Source organism: Peromyscus californicus, unplaced genomic scaffold (genome assembly GCF_007827085.1).
Source record: "Peromyscus californicus insignis strain IS unplaced genomic scaffold, ASM782708v3 Scaffold_13__1_contigs__length_99412109, whole genome shotgun sequence".
Lineage (NCBI taxonomy): Eukaryota > Metazoa > Chordata > Mammalia > Rodentia > Cricetidae > Peromyscus > Peromyscus californicus.
Genome location: NW_026294424.1, coordinates 12603742 through 12618165, shown reverse-complemented (window position 1 = coordinate 12618165; position 14424 = coordinate 12603742). Strand labels below are relative to the sequence as shown.

Sequence of the window (14424 nt, the reverse complement as noted above, 5' to 3'; positions counted from 1 at the left end):
ACAGAGGATTACATCTTGGGAGGAAAAAAAGGAGAGGGATTTTATGTAAAATGCTACTGACAAGCCATTGAGCTAAAAATTTAAATGTGATCTCAGATCTCAATGAGGGGATGAGGCTTCATAAAAAATGACACACACAAAAAAAGAGCAGAAAAGAGAAAAGCCATGGCAATGCCTTGTATAGAAAAGATAGCCATTCACCCCAGCTTCACTCAGCATTAGCTTTGTGATCTTTCACGTGAACTTGGGGCTTAAAAAGCACTAGAGAGCTATTCATAATACTGACCACAGGCCATTTAAATCAGAGGATACTGGAATGACAATTAAAATAGTAAATGCCACAAGGTTTGGTGGTACACACATCTCTAACCTTAGCACTCAGGAGACTGAGTCAGAAGGATGGAGAGTTCAAGGCCAACCCAGCCTGCACAGTGAGCCATTCCTAGAGAAAGAGTTGCAAGGGGGCAGGAGGGGAAAAGAAGGAGGAGGAGAAGGGGGAGGCAAGCTGGAAGGAAGGTAAGTACCCAGAATCAAATTCTGTGAACGTTACCTGTAAGAACATTCTATTCTAACAAGCACCCAGGTGACTTTTCAACCTTCGTTTAAAACTGTATTTTGCAAGACAGTAGCCATAGTGATGGCACATCTGTAGGGCTGATGCCATGTACTCTGAAATCATAATGTGAACAAGATGAGGCCATGGGGTCACAATTGCCTGTACCTACGTATTCAAAGAACATATTCTGGTTCAAACTTCTCTTTCTGTCTCTCTGTCTCTCTATCTCTCTGTCTCTCTGTCTCTCTGTCTCTCTGTCTCTCTGTCTCTCTCTCTCTCTCTCTCTCTCTCTCTCTCTCTCTCTCTCTCTCTCTCTTTCTTTCTCTTGCTGCCATCTACTCATTCATCAGGTCAGTTAAAATCTTTGAATGGGCAGTAGTATTAAGCAAGCACGGTGACTTAAATGTAGTCTGTCACTATGCTGTGAGAGGCAGAGGGAACACAAGATCTTCTTGAAAGTTTTCTGTCTAGTCTGGTGAGCAGGAGATGATTTACAGAACAGACAATTAACTCATACAAAGATCAGCTCAGAGCAGGCAGAGGAAGAGCCTGCAGGGCAGAGAGATGAGCAGATCTGAAGACACTGAGTGCAAGGGGCAGCTTGACCTGCCCAAGAAATGGAAATCCACATATGAGAAAAGGAGATCCAGGGCTTGGTGTGTATCTTCTTAGGAGCCCATGGGCAGAATTTGAACCCAAGAAGACAAAAGTTATCAAACGTTTTTAATCAAGAATAATGACATCAAACAATTTAAAGGAAGATTGGCTACAGCAGGGATTATGCTCCAATTGAGATCCAGGGAAAACTGAACATGGAGTGAGAGGATGCTCTGACATTCCTGTTTGCCCACTGGCTACAGCGATGGCATACTCCCACATCACGAACAAAAAGGGAGAAAATAATTTATGGGTAGACAGGGTGAGTTTGGACATTCACTGGTGCAAGTACCTTGGAGACGTGTACACAGAACTATGTAGAGGTAACCAGAGAAGCATTCTGAGCTAATGTTATACTTCTGAGCAGCAGTGGTACAGGAGTGAAGTGGCCAAGGCTGAAATAGAGGCCTGTGGGAAAGCTGGAAAGAGGGGAAAGTGAGCATTTAAGAATGGCTGAGAGGTGGAGCTGGATAGGAAGACTGACGAAGAAAGCAAACTGAGGAGGTATAATATTCAGAGGAAAATTAAAATGTGAGATCTTAGAGTCCAAAGACAATTCTCCCATAAAAGAGAGAGGTCGCTATTGCCATGAAAGGACAGACGCTGCCCTATGAAGCTGGTGTCATGTTGACCACCAGTGAGTGTAGAACAGGCCTTCCCAGTGTGATGGTGGGGAATAACAGAGACCTCAATAGACACATGCAGAAGATGAGCTTGCTCAGGTACATTAGGCAGCTTGGGCTCCGGTAGCAAAGTGGACAGCTCAAGGCACAGATATTCACCAACTATTCTAGAGGCAAGTACAAGGTCACACCCACAGGGCTGTTGTTTTATGAGACCTCTCTCCCTGTCTTGTAAATGGGATTTTGTCCCAGTGTCTCTGGACTCTGTTTTTATTAAATCCACTTTCAACCTTTTGTATGCTGTGGTGTGATCATCTCATATATGGTACCAGTTATGTGGGATGAGCATCTACCTGTGTGACTTCATTTAACCGTAACCATAATCAACTGTTTGCAGCATCTTATATCCAAGACTAGGACTGGGGTATGAACATATGAATTGTGATGGAATGTAGTTGAGCTCACAATAGCATCACACTGCCATAAAATGACAGAGACTAGAATAAGAATTTGTTATTTTATAAAAAAGCATGAAGAGCTCAGAGGTGTGGTGTGTGACCAAAAGCACCTCCTGGGAGCTTGTTACAAAGATATAATATGTATGGTTCAGCTTAGTAACTTGAGCTTAACAAACAGGAGATCATCATTTTGAAATGAGGCCACTGGTTTTTTTTTTATCTGAATGCCAACTAATGTATGCATACATACATATTTTCTATAATGTATTCTATTTTATTAACATATACATTTGTATGATGATTTGGTTATGTGTATTATGTGTGTAATATCATAATAAACCTTAGTTTAGTAGGCCTAGAGTAGGCCATGTCAAAGAAAGTAAAGTGATCCAAAGAGACCCCATAACAAGTGCAACGACTGGAAGAAAATCTTGATGTTAGGAGCACTGAGGTTTTGTGCAAGTCAGATAGCCACTCTCAACTCAAGCTTGCTTGCAAATTAGCAGCAAGGATCAAATGAGAAAAATACAAATACCTGGAAGGGCCCCACAATCAAGTCTGATGCACTTATACGGAAAAACAACAATGATAAATCCTTTTGCCATTAAAAAGTGACTTCTACCCCACTGTGTAGACCCAGTAACACTGTGCAGTTCCAGACACCCAGGCATCAGTCTTCAAAACCCATTTCTGTAAAGCTGCTGGGTCCCTATGATTTAGAGGAATATATTTCATATTTTATTTCACCTTCATCAATCTTTCTGAGCAGTGAGTGACTTGAGAGCTGGGCCTTGGATGATATACAGCTTGTGCAGAAGGAAGGGATTCACACAGACAGACAGATGTAGCCTGAAACAGTGGTCCAGTAGAATGTGCTCATGGTTATTCTAGGAACTGACTTCCTCTAGTGTGGATCATAGCAAGGGGAATGAGATGAACTAAATCAGCATATTTAGGGGATTGCACTAACAGTCCTTCTAGCATCTTGACTTAACATTCTTCTAAAGTTGCATCTACTGAGGAATATAAATTTGACTCCCACTGAGTTTTATGTGAGGATTTTATTGATTACAATAAAAGCTTGCAAATGTAGGTGATCTCAAACTAAATTTGATTCAATGTGTCTTGAAGTCATTTCTTAATTAGCAATGAAATGCTTAAATTATATTCTAGTCTAAAACTTTGTAATTTGAGTAATGAAACTGTGTTTCTATAACATATAAACAGTAACAATGGAAATGTTTCTGTTTCCTGGATACTGTGCCTTCAAATTCAGACACCATGTTTTCACCCTTCCTGTGGCATTAGTTCTCATTACACTCTTTATTTCTAATACATTTATGCAGATTTTCCCTAATATTCCCCAGGTTAGGAACATACAATTTTTAAATTTTTAAATGGATGTGTTACTACAATGAAATATATATATGAGGAATGCATTTGTTTTGTCTGTTGCCTTGATAACAATATTTACAAGGGCCTCTTATCATATTTTCCTATAAAACAGTTACATATGAAAGTAATTAATGTATCTTAAGAGAAATGAATACTCAAAATTTAAAACTTTAGGCAAAACACCAAAAACTTAAAGCATTTAACAAGTATACACATTTTATGAAAAAAAAGTACAAACCATAAGACACAGAGACAAACTATGATATATATTGTAATTATGTCTAATTGCATATGTAGTAATATTACTCTAGGGAAAAAAAGGCTTGAAAAAAATCTGACTACTCCATTCCTTATATGAAAGGATTTTTTGCTTGTTTTGTTTTTTGTTTTGATTTTAAGTGCATTTGTCCTAAAGTGATGAAAACGCCTTCTAGAGAGGCATCTGGCTTGACAGACCCTGAGGAGCCTGTAGGTGCCTGGTACTGCTCAGCCTCATCTGGGAGATACTTACACAGGTTCGTGTCTTCTGGTGGTATGGCAAAGGTCTAAGCTGTTTGCTACAAAATGTATACACTCTGTGTCAGTAAAAATAAACTTAAAACACTTTCCTTAAAATATATAAAACTCACAGGTAAAGCAAAATGAACAGCATTATTAAACGAGGAATTCATGTGGCTGATAAATATAAAGGGCTCAAGTGACAGAATTCAGTTCATCACATTTTAATGACCAAAAGCTAAAATGACTCACAGATACTCAGACCCTATGGGCCATCCCTCCTCCTGAGCATGACTGAGACCTGTAGGATGGCTGTAGTTCCTATGACTCAATATGCAGGTATAAGGGATGGTCTCAATCTGTATCTCAAGCAGGTTTACCTGCTCACTTTGTGGAAGAAAGGGTTAAGACCTGCAGGTTTAAATAATTTGATAGCAACTCCAGAAGATTAATTTAAGATCTTTATCAGACAAGCAACCCCTGACCACTCTGTTTCAGAAGGAAGGAGTGAGGGAGATGGAAGGGAGGGAGGGGAGAAGGAGTGAGAGAGGGAGGGAAGGAGGAAGGGAGGGAGGGAAAAAGGGAGGAGGAAGAGAGAAGGGAAGAAAGGAATTTCTAGAGCTAGAAAATACAATAAATGAATTTGGGGGGGGCGGGGGAAAGAATCACAGTGTACTTGAATAGCATAGGAAACTATCAGTGAACTTTAGGACAGTCACAGAAATCACTGGGTCTGAGACAAAAATAGAAAAGAATGGAAAAAAGAAGTCAGAGCCCAGAGATGCAAGAGATAATATCTACTGAACCAGTGTGAGTATGTGCTTGTATGTATCTGTGTGTGTTCAGATTTACAGAAGGACAAATGAAAAGCAGAAATTTCCAGAAAGATGAGGAAACAATAATGTGCAAAGGGAGCAAAATGAGTTCCAAGAAGCAAACAAACCCATCATGATACATTAGAGACAAGCTGTTGACCACCTCAGAGAACTCTGAAAGTCGAGGGGAAGAGACATCTCAGTACAGGGAACCATGGGTATCTCAGGGAAGTCATGCATGCCAAAGGCAGTAGGGAACTATTCACAGTAGAAATACTTCTGCCAACTGATTTTTATACTTGGCATAAATACCCTGTTAAAATGAAGGTATATTGGATGTTTATAAATAAACAAACAAAAGCTAAGCATATGCATTACTAATAGAGGTGCCATCTAAAAAGTGTTTTAGGGTATCTCAAATTGAAATAAAATTGAAGTTAAACAATGCAGGGTTAATAAAACACAAGCAGCCCAAAATACAAGCTTTTATAGTAGACAAAAATACATGGATAAAAAACAGTATTTTGCAATTTGTCTTATACACTTTTTATTTTCTATAGAATTTAAAAGACAAAATCATAAAACAGCTATAAATTTGTAATAATGAGTACACAATTTATAAAAATGTCATTTTGACAACTGTACCATAGTAGGTAAGGCTGACCTTCAATAAAGTTTGTGTATGTGATTAAAGTCAATACAGTATTAATTTAAGATAGATTATATTTCTATGATATACATGATACCATTGGTAAACAGATTAAAATGCATAAAATACACATAAATGGGGGTTTGAAATGAAAAAATATTACTACAAAAATAAATATAGACAAGTCAGTAATGAACAAAAAGGTGACTAGAAAGTCCTAAGATACATACAAAAAAGGACCAAAACATTAAACAAGTACAACTGTATTGAAGTTATCTTAAATAAGAATGAATTAACACTTATACCTAAAGACACAGAGTAACAGCATGATTAGAAGACAGGCTTCAACTATAAGCTGTCTAGGCAACATACAAAATGGAGACATAAACGCAGACAGTGAAAGAATACAAAAATGTATTTGGTGCTAATAGTAAACAAAAGAAAATAGGGATGGATACATTAATATCAGACCAAAAAGAATAAAAAGGAGACACTTAAAAGAGAAAATGAACATCGTATTGAAATTTCTGTCCAAAGAATTTAATTATAGTGGATGTAACAATTACAAACACGTAAGAACCAATCATCAGATCCCTTAAACATATAAAGCAAACACTTACAGAAACAAAGAGAAAATAGACAGCTCTATAGTAACAGAGATGTCAATATCCCCCTTCAGTAATGGACAGAAAATCCCACACAGACCAGTAAAGTCAAGGAGAATTGAAGTTAAAGGCAAATGTATATAAACTATGGAACAAATTGACATGATTGACATAAATAGGTGACTCCACTCACAATACATCACAATATACATGCATTATAGCCATAAAATCATGAAGAACTCTTACAAGCCAACAACAGCTTGAAACCACTTGAAAATTAATTTGAGAAAGGAGTGGCAGGTTAAACAAACCTAAGGTGTATGGAAAAGTCGTATGGAAACCAACTATTTTGTAAGATAATTTAAAAGGATAACTTAAAAGGGGGTGGGGCAATGGCAATGGTAACACTGCATGGAGAGGCAATGCTATCCCCAACAGACCTGGGCTGTCTAATGATGGAAATCCCAGTGCCAAATACCTGATACCCCTCTTCAAGTTATTGGTCAGGAAGGCCCTAGAAGCCCTGCAAAAGAGCATGGTCTATTGCCACTGTTCCTGGTTGTCCAGCATACCTAGATGATAAAATCCTATTGCTGACAATAACCCTTTGGTTGCAGGGCCCAGTGAAATCAAGCTGGAATAAACTGGGAAAATTCCTCCCTTCTGACTATCACAGTGCCAGAGATGCTGTGCAGTTACTGGTGGAGAAAAGGTAGTAATAATTTTACTCAGCACTGGACCTTGCATACTACAGTGCTGACCTCTCAGCAAAAATGTATCCTTTAGTGCAATAATGGCATTGCTGTTATAGGAGGAACCAACCAATATTCTGGTATGGCTGGGAAGGGAGCCGTAAGCCTCACTTCTAGCTAAAGAGCTTTTGGCAATTAATGGCTGCTGGAGGAGGAGGAGTCAGCTTACTTCAGGGAAAGTGGTCAGTATTAGGTTACCAATATCCAGTACATTACCCCACACCCATAAGCATAAGGTCCATACTAATTGGATTCAGTGGATTGTTTTTTATTAATTGTAGAGAACATGAAAGTAGGGATATGTTGGAGGACATAGGGGAGTAGGAGGAGGAATTTAGGGTGGATGTGACCAAGATGCATTGTATATATATATGAAATTATCAAAGAATAAATAAAACATTAATGTAATTAATTGCAACAGTCATTTCTTCAAAGATTTACTAAACAACCAATAAGCACATGAAGAAATGCCCAGTCTTACTAATCAGTGTATTAATGAGGACTGGAGGAATTGGAACCTTCATGCTATTGGTAAAAAATGTGAGGTGTAGACAGATAACAGTCTTTCGCAAATCATCAAGCATGTGATCCAGCAATTCTATTCATAGGTATCTACTTAAAAACACTCACCAAACACTAGCTTTGGGGGCATATTCTAATGCAAAGACAATGGAAACAACCTAAGTTTTCATCAACTGATGGATGGACAGAAGAATTTGGTATATGCAGGCAATGGGGTTTTAAATGGCAACTGAAAGAAAAATGTGTTTGTAGAAGCTGATCACAAGGACTAGCTGTATCATTCATCCACACAAAATATTTACAACAGGCTAATCTGGAGAGCTAAGATGTGTGCTTGGGCTTTCTTAAGCCTAGAGGGATGGGAATTGTAGATGAAAGTTTTCCTGTGTCCTGCCCAGTCCACAGTGGCTCATACCCAAGTAAACATACAGAGGCTTATATTAATTAAAACTGCTCAGCCATTAGCTCAGGCCTACCATTGACTACCTCTTACACTTAAACTCAACCCATTTCTGTTAATCTATATGTTGCCACATATTCTGTGACTTTATCTGTGTGTCATTACATCCTGCTCCCTGGAAAGCAGGCTAGCGTCTCCTAACTCTGCTCTTCCTCTTCCCAGAATTCTCCTTGTCTGCTTATCCTGCCTATATTTCCTGCCTGGCTACTGGCTAATCAGAGTTTTACTTATCAACCAATCAGAGCAACACATTCACAGCATACAGTGTGATATTGCCCATCAGGGAATCCTACAGAGTGATTGGTATGTGACCTAATGTTCTGTTTTAAACATTAATAATAAAAAACAGCCCAAGATCAAGTATAATAATGGATGCACATGAATAAAAAAACATTGAATTGTGTATTTTAAATGGGTAAGATGTGGTTCATAAGAATTATGTCTCAATATTATGCTATAAACAGTAGAGATGTTTGACATAATCATTAGGGAAATATAAATTAAGACTATAGTTAGAAACCAACTAAACATCAGTTTTGACAATCAATGTATGTGTCTTAGACTTGATCATACCAAAAGGAGAGAAAATGAGGCATTTGCAACCTCCATACAGTGCTACAGAGAATGAACTGTTAAATATCACATCCCATTTAATTCTAGTAATGTACTCATACTGGAGGGTGTCTGTGTCCCTAAAGTCTGAAGTTTCTGAAGAAGAGGTGTTACCTTCTGTCTCTCTAGATCCAGGATCTATGTGTATTGATGAGTTGTTGCTAATGTGACTGGAAGGGGACTGAATCAGAACCACAATCCCACAAGCCTGGATTCTGTCCAGCTACTGATACCTGCCCAAAGAAAGCTGCATGCAAAGGTCGGGACACAGACTTATGAACACAAGGCTCATCTTTGGTGCTCTTTTTTTTTTTTTTTTTCCATTTTTTTTTTTATTAATTTATTTTGCAATACAATTCAGTTCTACATATCAGCCACGGATTCCCTTGTTCTCCCCCCTCCCGTCCCCCTCACCTTCCCCCCAACCCCCACCCCCCCATTCCCATCTCCTCCAGGGCAAAGCCTTCCCCACAGACTGAGGTCAACCTGGTAGACTCAGTCCAGGTAGGTCTAGTCCCCTCCTCCCAGGCCGAGCCAAACAATCCTGCATAGGCCCCAGGTTTCAAACAGCCAACTCATGCAATGAGCACAAGGTCTGGTCCCACTGCCTGGATGCCTCCCAAACAGATCAAGCCAATCAACTGTCTCATCCATTCAGAGGGCCTGATCCAGTGGGGACCCCTCAGCCATTGGTTCATAGTTCATGTGTTTCCATTCATTTGGCTATTTGTCCCTGTGCTTTATCCAACCTTGGTCTCAACAATTCTTGTTCATATAAACCCTCCTCATTCTCGCTAATTGGACTCCCAGAGATCCACCCGGGGCCTAGTCATGGATCTCTGCATCCAGATCCCTCAGTAGTTGGATGAGGTTTCTAGCACAACAATTAGGGTCTTTGGTGCTCTTTTAAGCCACATACATCTTTTTTTTTTTTTTTGTATTTGTAGAATATGGCTATACCTCGGAAACATGCCATAAACTTAAGCTGCATTGGTCTGCGTAGGATGATGGTCAGCCTAGTTGAGCAAGGTTCATTACATTAACTGTATGCACTGAGAAATTTCTGCTAAGTAAGTCATGTTATTCATGAAAGATATTCTTGTTCCTTTACAAACTAGGATAGAAATCTAAGCTCTCCAACTCTGATGTAAATTTTCTCAGGACCCCTGACCATCCACTTTTGCCCCCTCACCAGGATCTTGCTGTTCTGCCTTGTAAAAACAGATGTTAAATGAGGTTGGTAGCCTTTTGCCTTGAACAGAAATACAAAAGGCTATGCTACTTACAGTGTTGAGGTCCAGCAGGTCTCTCATTCTGAGGTTCTAATTTGGTTTCTGGAGTGGTGTGAGACTTTTTGTTGGTATCTTGCAAGAGCATCAAAAACACCTTTTGAAAATTAAAATAAATGAGATGCATATATTTTACATTTCCTCGCAGATTACACATATTTCCATTTCTCTTTTGCCTCAGTGATCCATTAGGTCATAACACACATCAAACACATTCTGTTTCATTGATCATTCACCTAATTAGTGTAACTCTAAGATAGCATGGGACTCTATAATATAATCGATAGGCCTACCACAGGATACAAGTCTAACTGAAATGAGATTATGAACCCACAGCAGCTACACAGGTGAGGAAGGCTGGTCAAATCCACTGTGCAACTGAATGGGGAAAGGGCAGGAAACAGCAGCTATGCTCAAGTCAGCTTGAGTTTGCGACTCACAATGCCAGCATCTTAGAAATCTTAAACTTAGGAGTCACATATTTAAATAATGCAGTTAATTTAGGGTGGCTGCAAACTCATCTATGAAAACCACCCACTGAATGTGTACCCCCCAGGGGTTATGATACACCATGTCACTAAGACAGCGAAGTTTTGACTTATCAGTGCACTATTTAGCTAGAAAAGGATGAAGTCCAAGTTTGTATCTAAAACCCTGAGATGAGTCTCAATCCAACAAAAATGTGACAAATGGACATGAGTATGAGTCAAGACAATGGGACTGTGGTGGGCTACAGACAATGAAGCACTGACTGCATTTGGAGACCTGGGGGACATTTAGAAAGAGCTGAACTAAAGATCTCCAACATACACTAAGAGGGATATTTCAGCCCCACACAGAAGTCGAAAATGCTCAGCCATGTAGCAGTGCAGCTCTATGGTAGAGGGCATCTGTGACCATGGGCACAGGGCTCACCACCCAGGTTACAAGAATGCCTCATCTGTGAAACCAGAGAATACCACTTCAGCTCATGTTTGGTAGATGCTAGCTGTAGAAGCTTTGTGCAGACCCTGGAGTGTTGTGGGACAATTGTTCACATTGTCACTCTACTGAACCAATAAAGCGACCTGGAATCAAAGATTAAGTCAGGGATTGGCTCACCAGGATTAGCCATAGAGATGTTGGAGGAGTGAGGAAGTCAGATAGAGAGAGACAGGAAGAGAGAAGGAGAGGGTTGTGGGGAGGGGGGCGTTTCCAGGGCTTTGGGGTCGAGAAAACACGGATAGTAGGGTCAGCCGATCATTCCTCCACTGTTCTTGGATTTATCAAGTTTTTACCTCAATTTCTGACTCGAGTTTTTATTAATACAAGAACAACTAGGTAAAGGCTATACTGGAGGCATACAGTATCTGCACTATCATTATGTCTGTAGGCAAAATCCACTAGTAAAAGAGGCATGGTGTGCTGTCACTGAAGCATTGGTGAAGTCTGCACACACACTTCCATCCCTCCCATCTTTGCACATATCTACCACAAAAACATCCACAGAGATCCACATGCCTGGCCCTGGCCTCACTTCTAGGGTCTTAGTCTCACTGCCTATCCAACATCTAGCTCACACTCAGCGTGACCACTCTCTTCCTGAACTTCTGACTTCTCTAAACAACATCATGAGCCTGACTCCTTTAACTAAGCAAAGAGTCATGAATTTGTTGAAGTGTTTCTGGCCTGACTCTTTCCACAGGGGAAGACACATGGAGAGGGCCCCAGAGACAGAAGCAGTGAGCGAGTGAGCCTGTGGGGAGATGTATATACTCTCTCTTCATGTGGTTAATTAGTTCGGACAGAATCCTACTGAGTAAAAGCTGTATCCTCAACACTGGTCAAGGTCAGGAGGTTTCAGTGGATTTGAGGTAGTTCCCTCATTTGAAAGGTAACACAGTTGCTGATTCTCAGCAAGATCTCCAGGAAAAGCTGCATCCCTCACCCCAGTACAAATAAACACAGTGTTGACAATAATTTAGGAAGACGCAATGCATACATGCCAATCATGCAGCCCTGGACACATTACTTCATCACTCTGTAACTCAGCTTCTTGGTGAGCTAAATGGTAATAATAAGTCACATGTCATAGGACCACTGGAAGCAGTAAATATGTTTTAGGAGAGATTGATGGGAACCATGCCTGGCATGTAACAAGCTCACCATGTCTCATCTGGATTTGCCAGAGGACACCCGCACATGATATGCTTTATTGTGTAAGCCTCAAATCAATCCAATAAAATAAGTACTGCTATCCCACTGTAGATGAAAGCTTGGAGGATTAGCACAGTAATTATTCACCCAGTAAATCCACACAGAATAAAATGAGAAACAAGAGTGTGAGCTGAGAATTATTCATTGAATGAGACCTTGTGATGGAGTTTTAGTCTAAAAGAAAATTTTATTTGATGGTCACAAGTAACTATTACATAAAGAATATTTTATTACATTAGGTAAATTTTACCATCTTCATGCCTTCTTTTTCTACTTCCTGCCCTTATAAAAAGCCTATGCAGATGAATATGTATGTGTCTAAGTCTGTGACTGCCATGCATACATGCATGTGTGTTGTACATACATATTGGAGAAAGAAGCAGAATAAGAACATGGGGCAGTAATCTCAAAGCATAGTGAGGCATGGTATCAGAACAATTAGAACACAGCCCGTATGTGGGTGCCCCATGTGGAGTGTTTCTCTACCTCTTGGCCTGTGAGAGGCAAACTGCAAATCCAAAATCATAAGGATGTGAAGACTGCCATCTAGTGTTGGCCCTCCTTAGCTACAGGTACACTGACCAGGGGTTTCAGGAACTAAAATATTAAAAGAGCCCAAGGGACAGAACAGAAGGGTCACATTTTTCAAAACCAACTTGAAACTGAATGCTGTAGGCAAAGGTCTGAGCTCTGGGTGTAGACATGACTTTGTAGTTTGGCTCTATAAGTCCCATGCTAAATGGAAGCAGTCAGTCTGCTGCTGCAAGCCTCCCTTTTGGAGCAGTCTCATCGACTCCAAACATCCAGAACAGGACAGAAAAGGTCAGGCTTTAATGAAACAAAATATATGAAAAGCTTTCCAACATTCCTCTAGGTCCAGGAACTATAAGCCCTATTTTCATTTCAAAGTTTTCCTTATCATTTGAAATATATTTTCTACAAAAGATAATCAATTTTGTTTCATCTGTCCACTTATGAAAAGACACAAACTACTTTAAAAATTCTCATTATAGGTAAGGTTATGAAAGGCCTTATGCTACAAACACCCCTACAAAATGGATATAAAGAAAGCATGAGCCCCCGTATAGGACATCATCTGACAGAGCTGAGCATCTAATATCTCAGGTACGTTTTCTAGTCTAGGAGGTACTTTGAATGGAGTGGCATCACATGCATGTACCGTGTTCCCTCCTTTTGACTTTTTTTTCTAACACTTGTAGATGAAATGGGGCCAGAGGGCAGCTCAGATGGGCCGAATATTGCCCACACATCTCTATCTTTATACAAAAGTGTTAAATAATCATCTCCAACCTCATCTAATAATTTGCATCTCACTGGGATTACATCAGGCATTTCAAGTAACCAAATCTTCACAACTGCTCATACTGCTACTACTTTTATTCAAACAAAATGATGTGTATGCAATATGTAATGGTGAGATTAAATTTTAAACACACTAACTAGCAAGAAAAAATTGAGCAAAAAAAATATAGCTTTAAAAGCAATGTCTATGGATTTTTCTATTTGTGTGTGTGTGTGTGTGTGTGTGTGTGTGTGTGTGTGTGTGTGTGTGTGTGTAAAATAAATTCAGCAGTTTGGAGATTCTTCATTTGGGAATTTATGTCTCCTTAATTAAGAGAAGCTTCAGGGTGTATGCCTGTTACCATGGCCCAGTGTCATCTGAGCACTGATAGTGTTATCAATCCCTTGGGCTGGAGGGCAGTGGTTCATCCGCTGCACAATCTGTTTAGAGGGTACTGGCAAATAGTCTCCGACCCCAGGCACAATCCACTCTCAAAGTGTCAGTGTGATGGACTATACCCCAGATATGGTCAGCACATCCTGCCTTTGGCTTAGGTGCTGCAGAAACTGATGAGGCAGTCCTGACTTCTAACGACAACAGAGTTGGGCTGAGTGATGACATTGGCAGGAATGGAATTGCCAAGCTTCCACTAAAATACAGCATGGCCTGTATTTTGTTTTTTAGTTTCTCCTAAAGATAGAATTTTGCTTTTCTTTTTGTCTTTCACAAGTAGAAGATGGCACTGTTTAAAGACCTCAGATAGTAAGACGTAAGAGTTACTGGGAATATTTCCAAAGTGCAAGGCTCTGGCCAACGCTGGCTTCTATTGTGCCACACAGTAAGTTGCACATTACAGCACTCTGTCATCACACAGGCGCACCACTGCTCTGGGACGACTGTCATATCATATCAAACACAAGCATGGAAACCTAGAACAGCACAACTGTTACCTCACGATTTTGCGGGTCATAGTACAAAATGAGACTTCATGAACCACAGTCCAGGAAGAACATACTCTCCGGCCTCCAAGCACC

At 40.0% G+C, this 14424-nt stretch overlaps 1 protein-coding gene across 1 annotated transcript in view; it reads right to left on the bottom strand.

Moving 5' to 3' along the window:
• Abca13 (ATP binding cassette subfamily A member 13) overlaps window positions 1–14424 on the bottom strand; it is a 446515-nt gene that overhangs the window by 170895 nt on the left and 261196 nt on the right. Inside the window, exon 42 of the mRNA XM_052734499.1 lies at window positions 9889–9988. Within this exon, the coding sequence (XP_052590459.1) occupies window positions 9889–9988 (100 nt within the window). The remainder of the gene's footprint in view (window positions 1–9888; window positions 9989–14424) is intronic.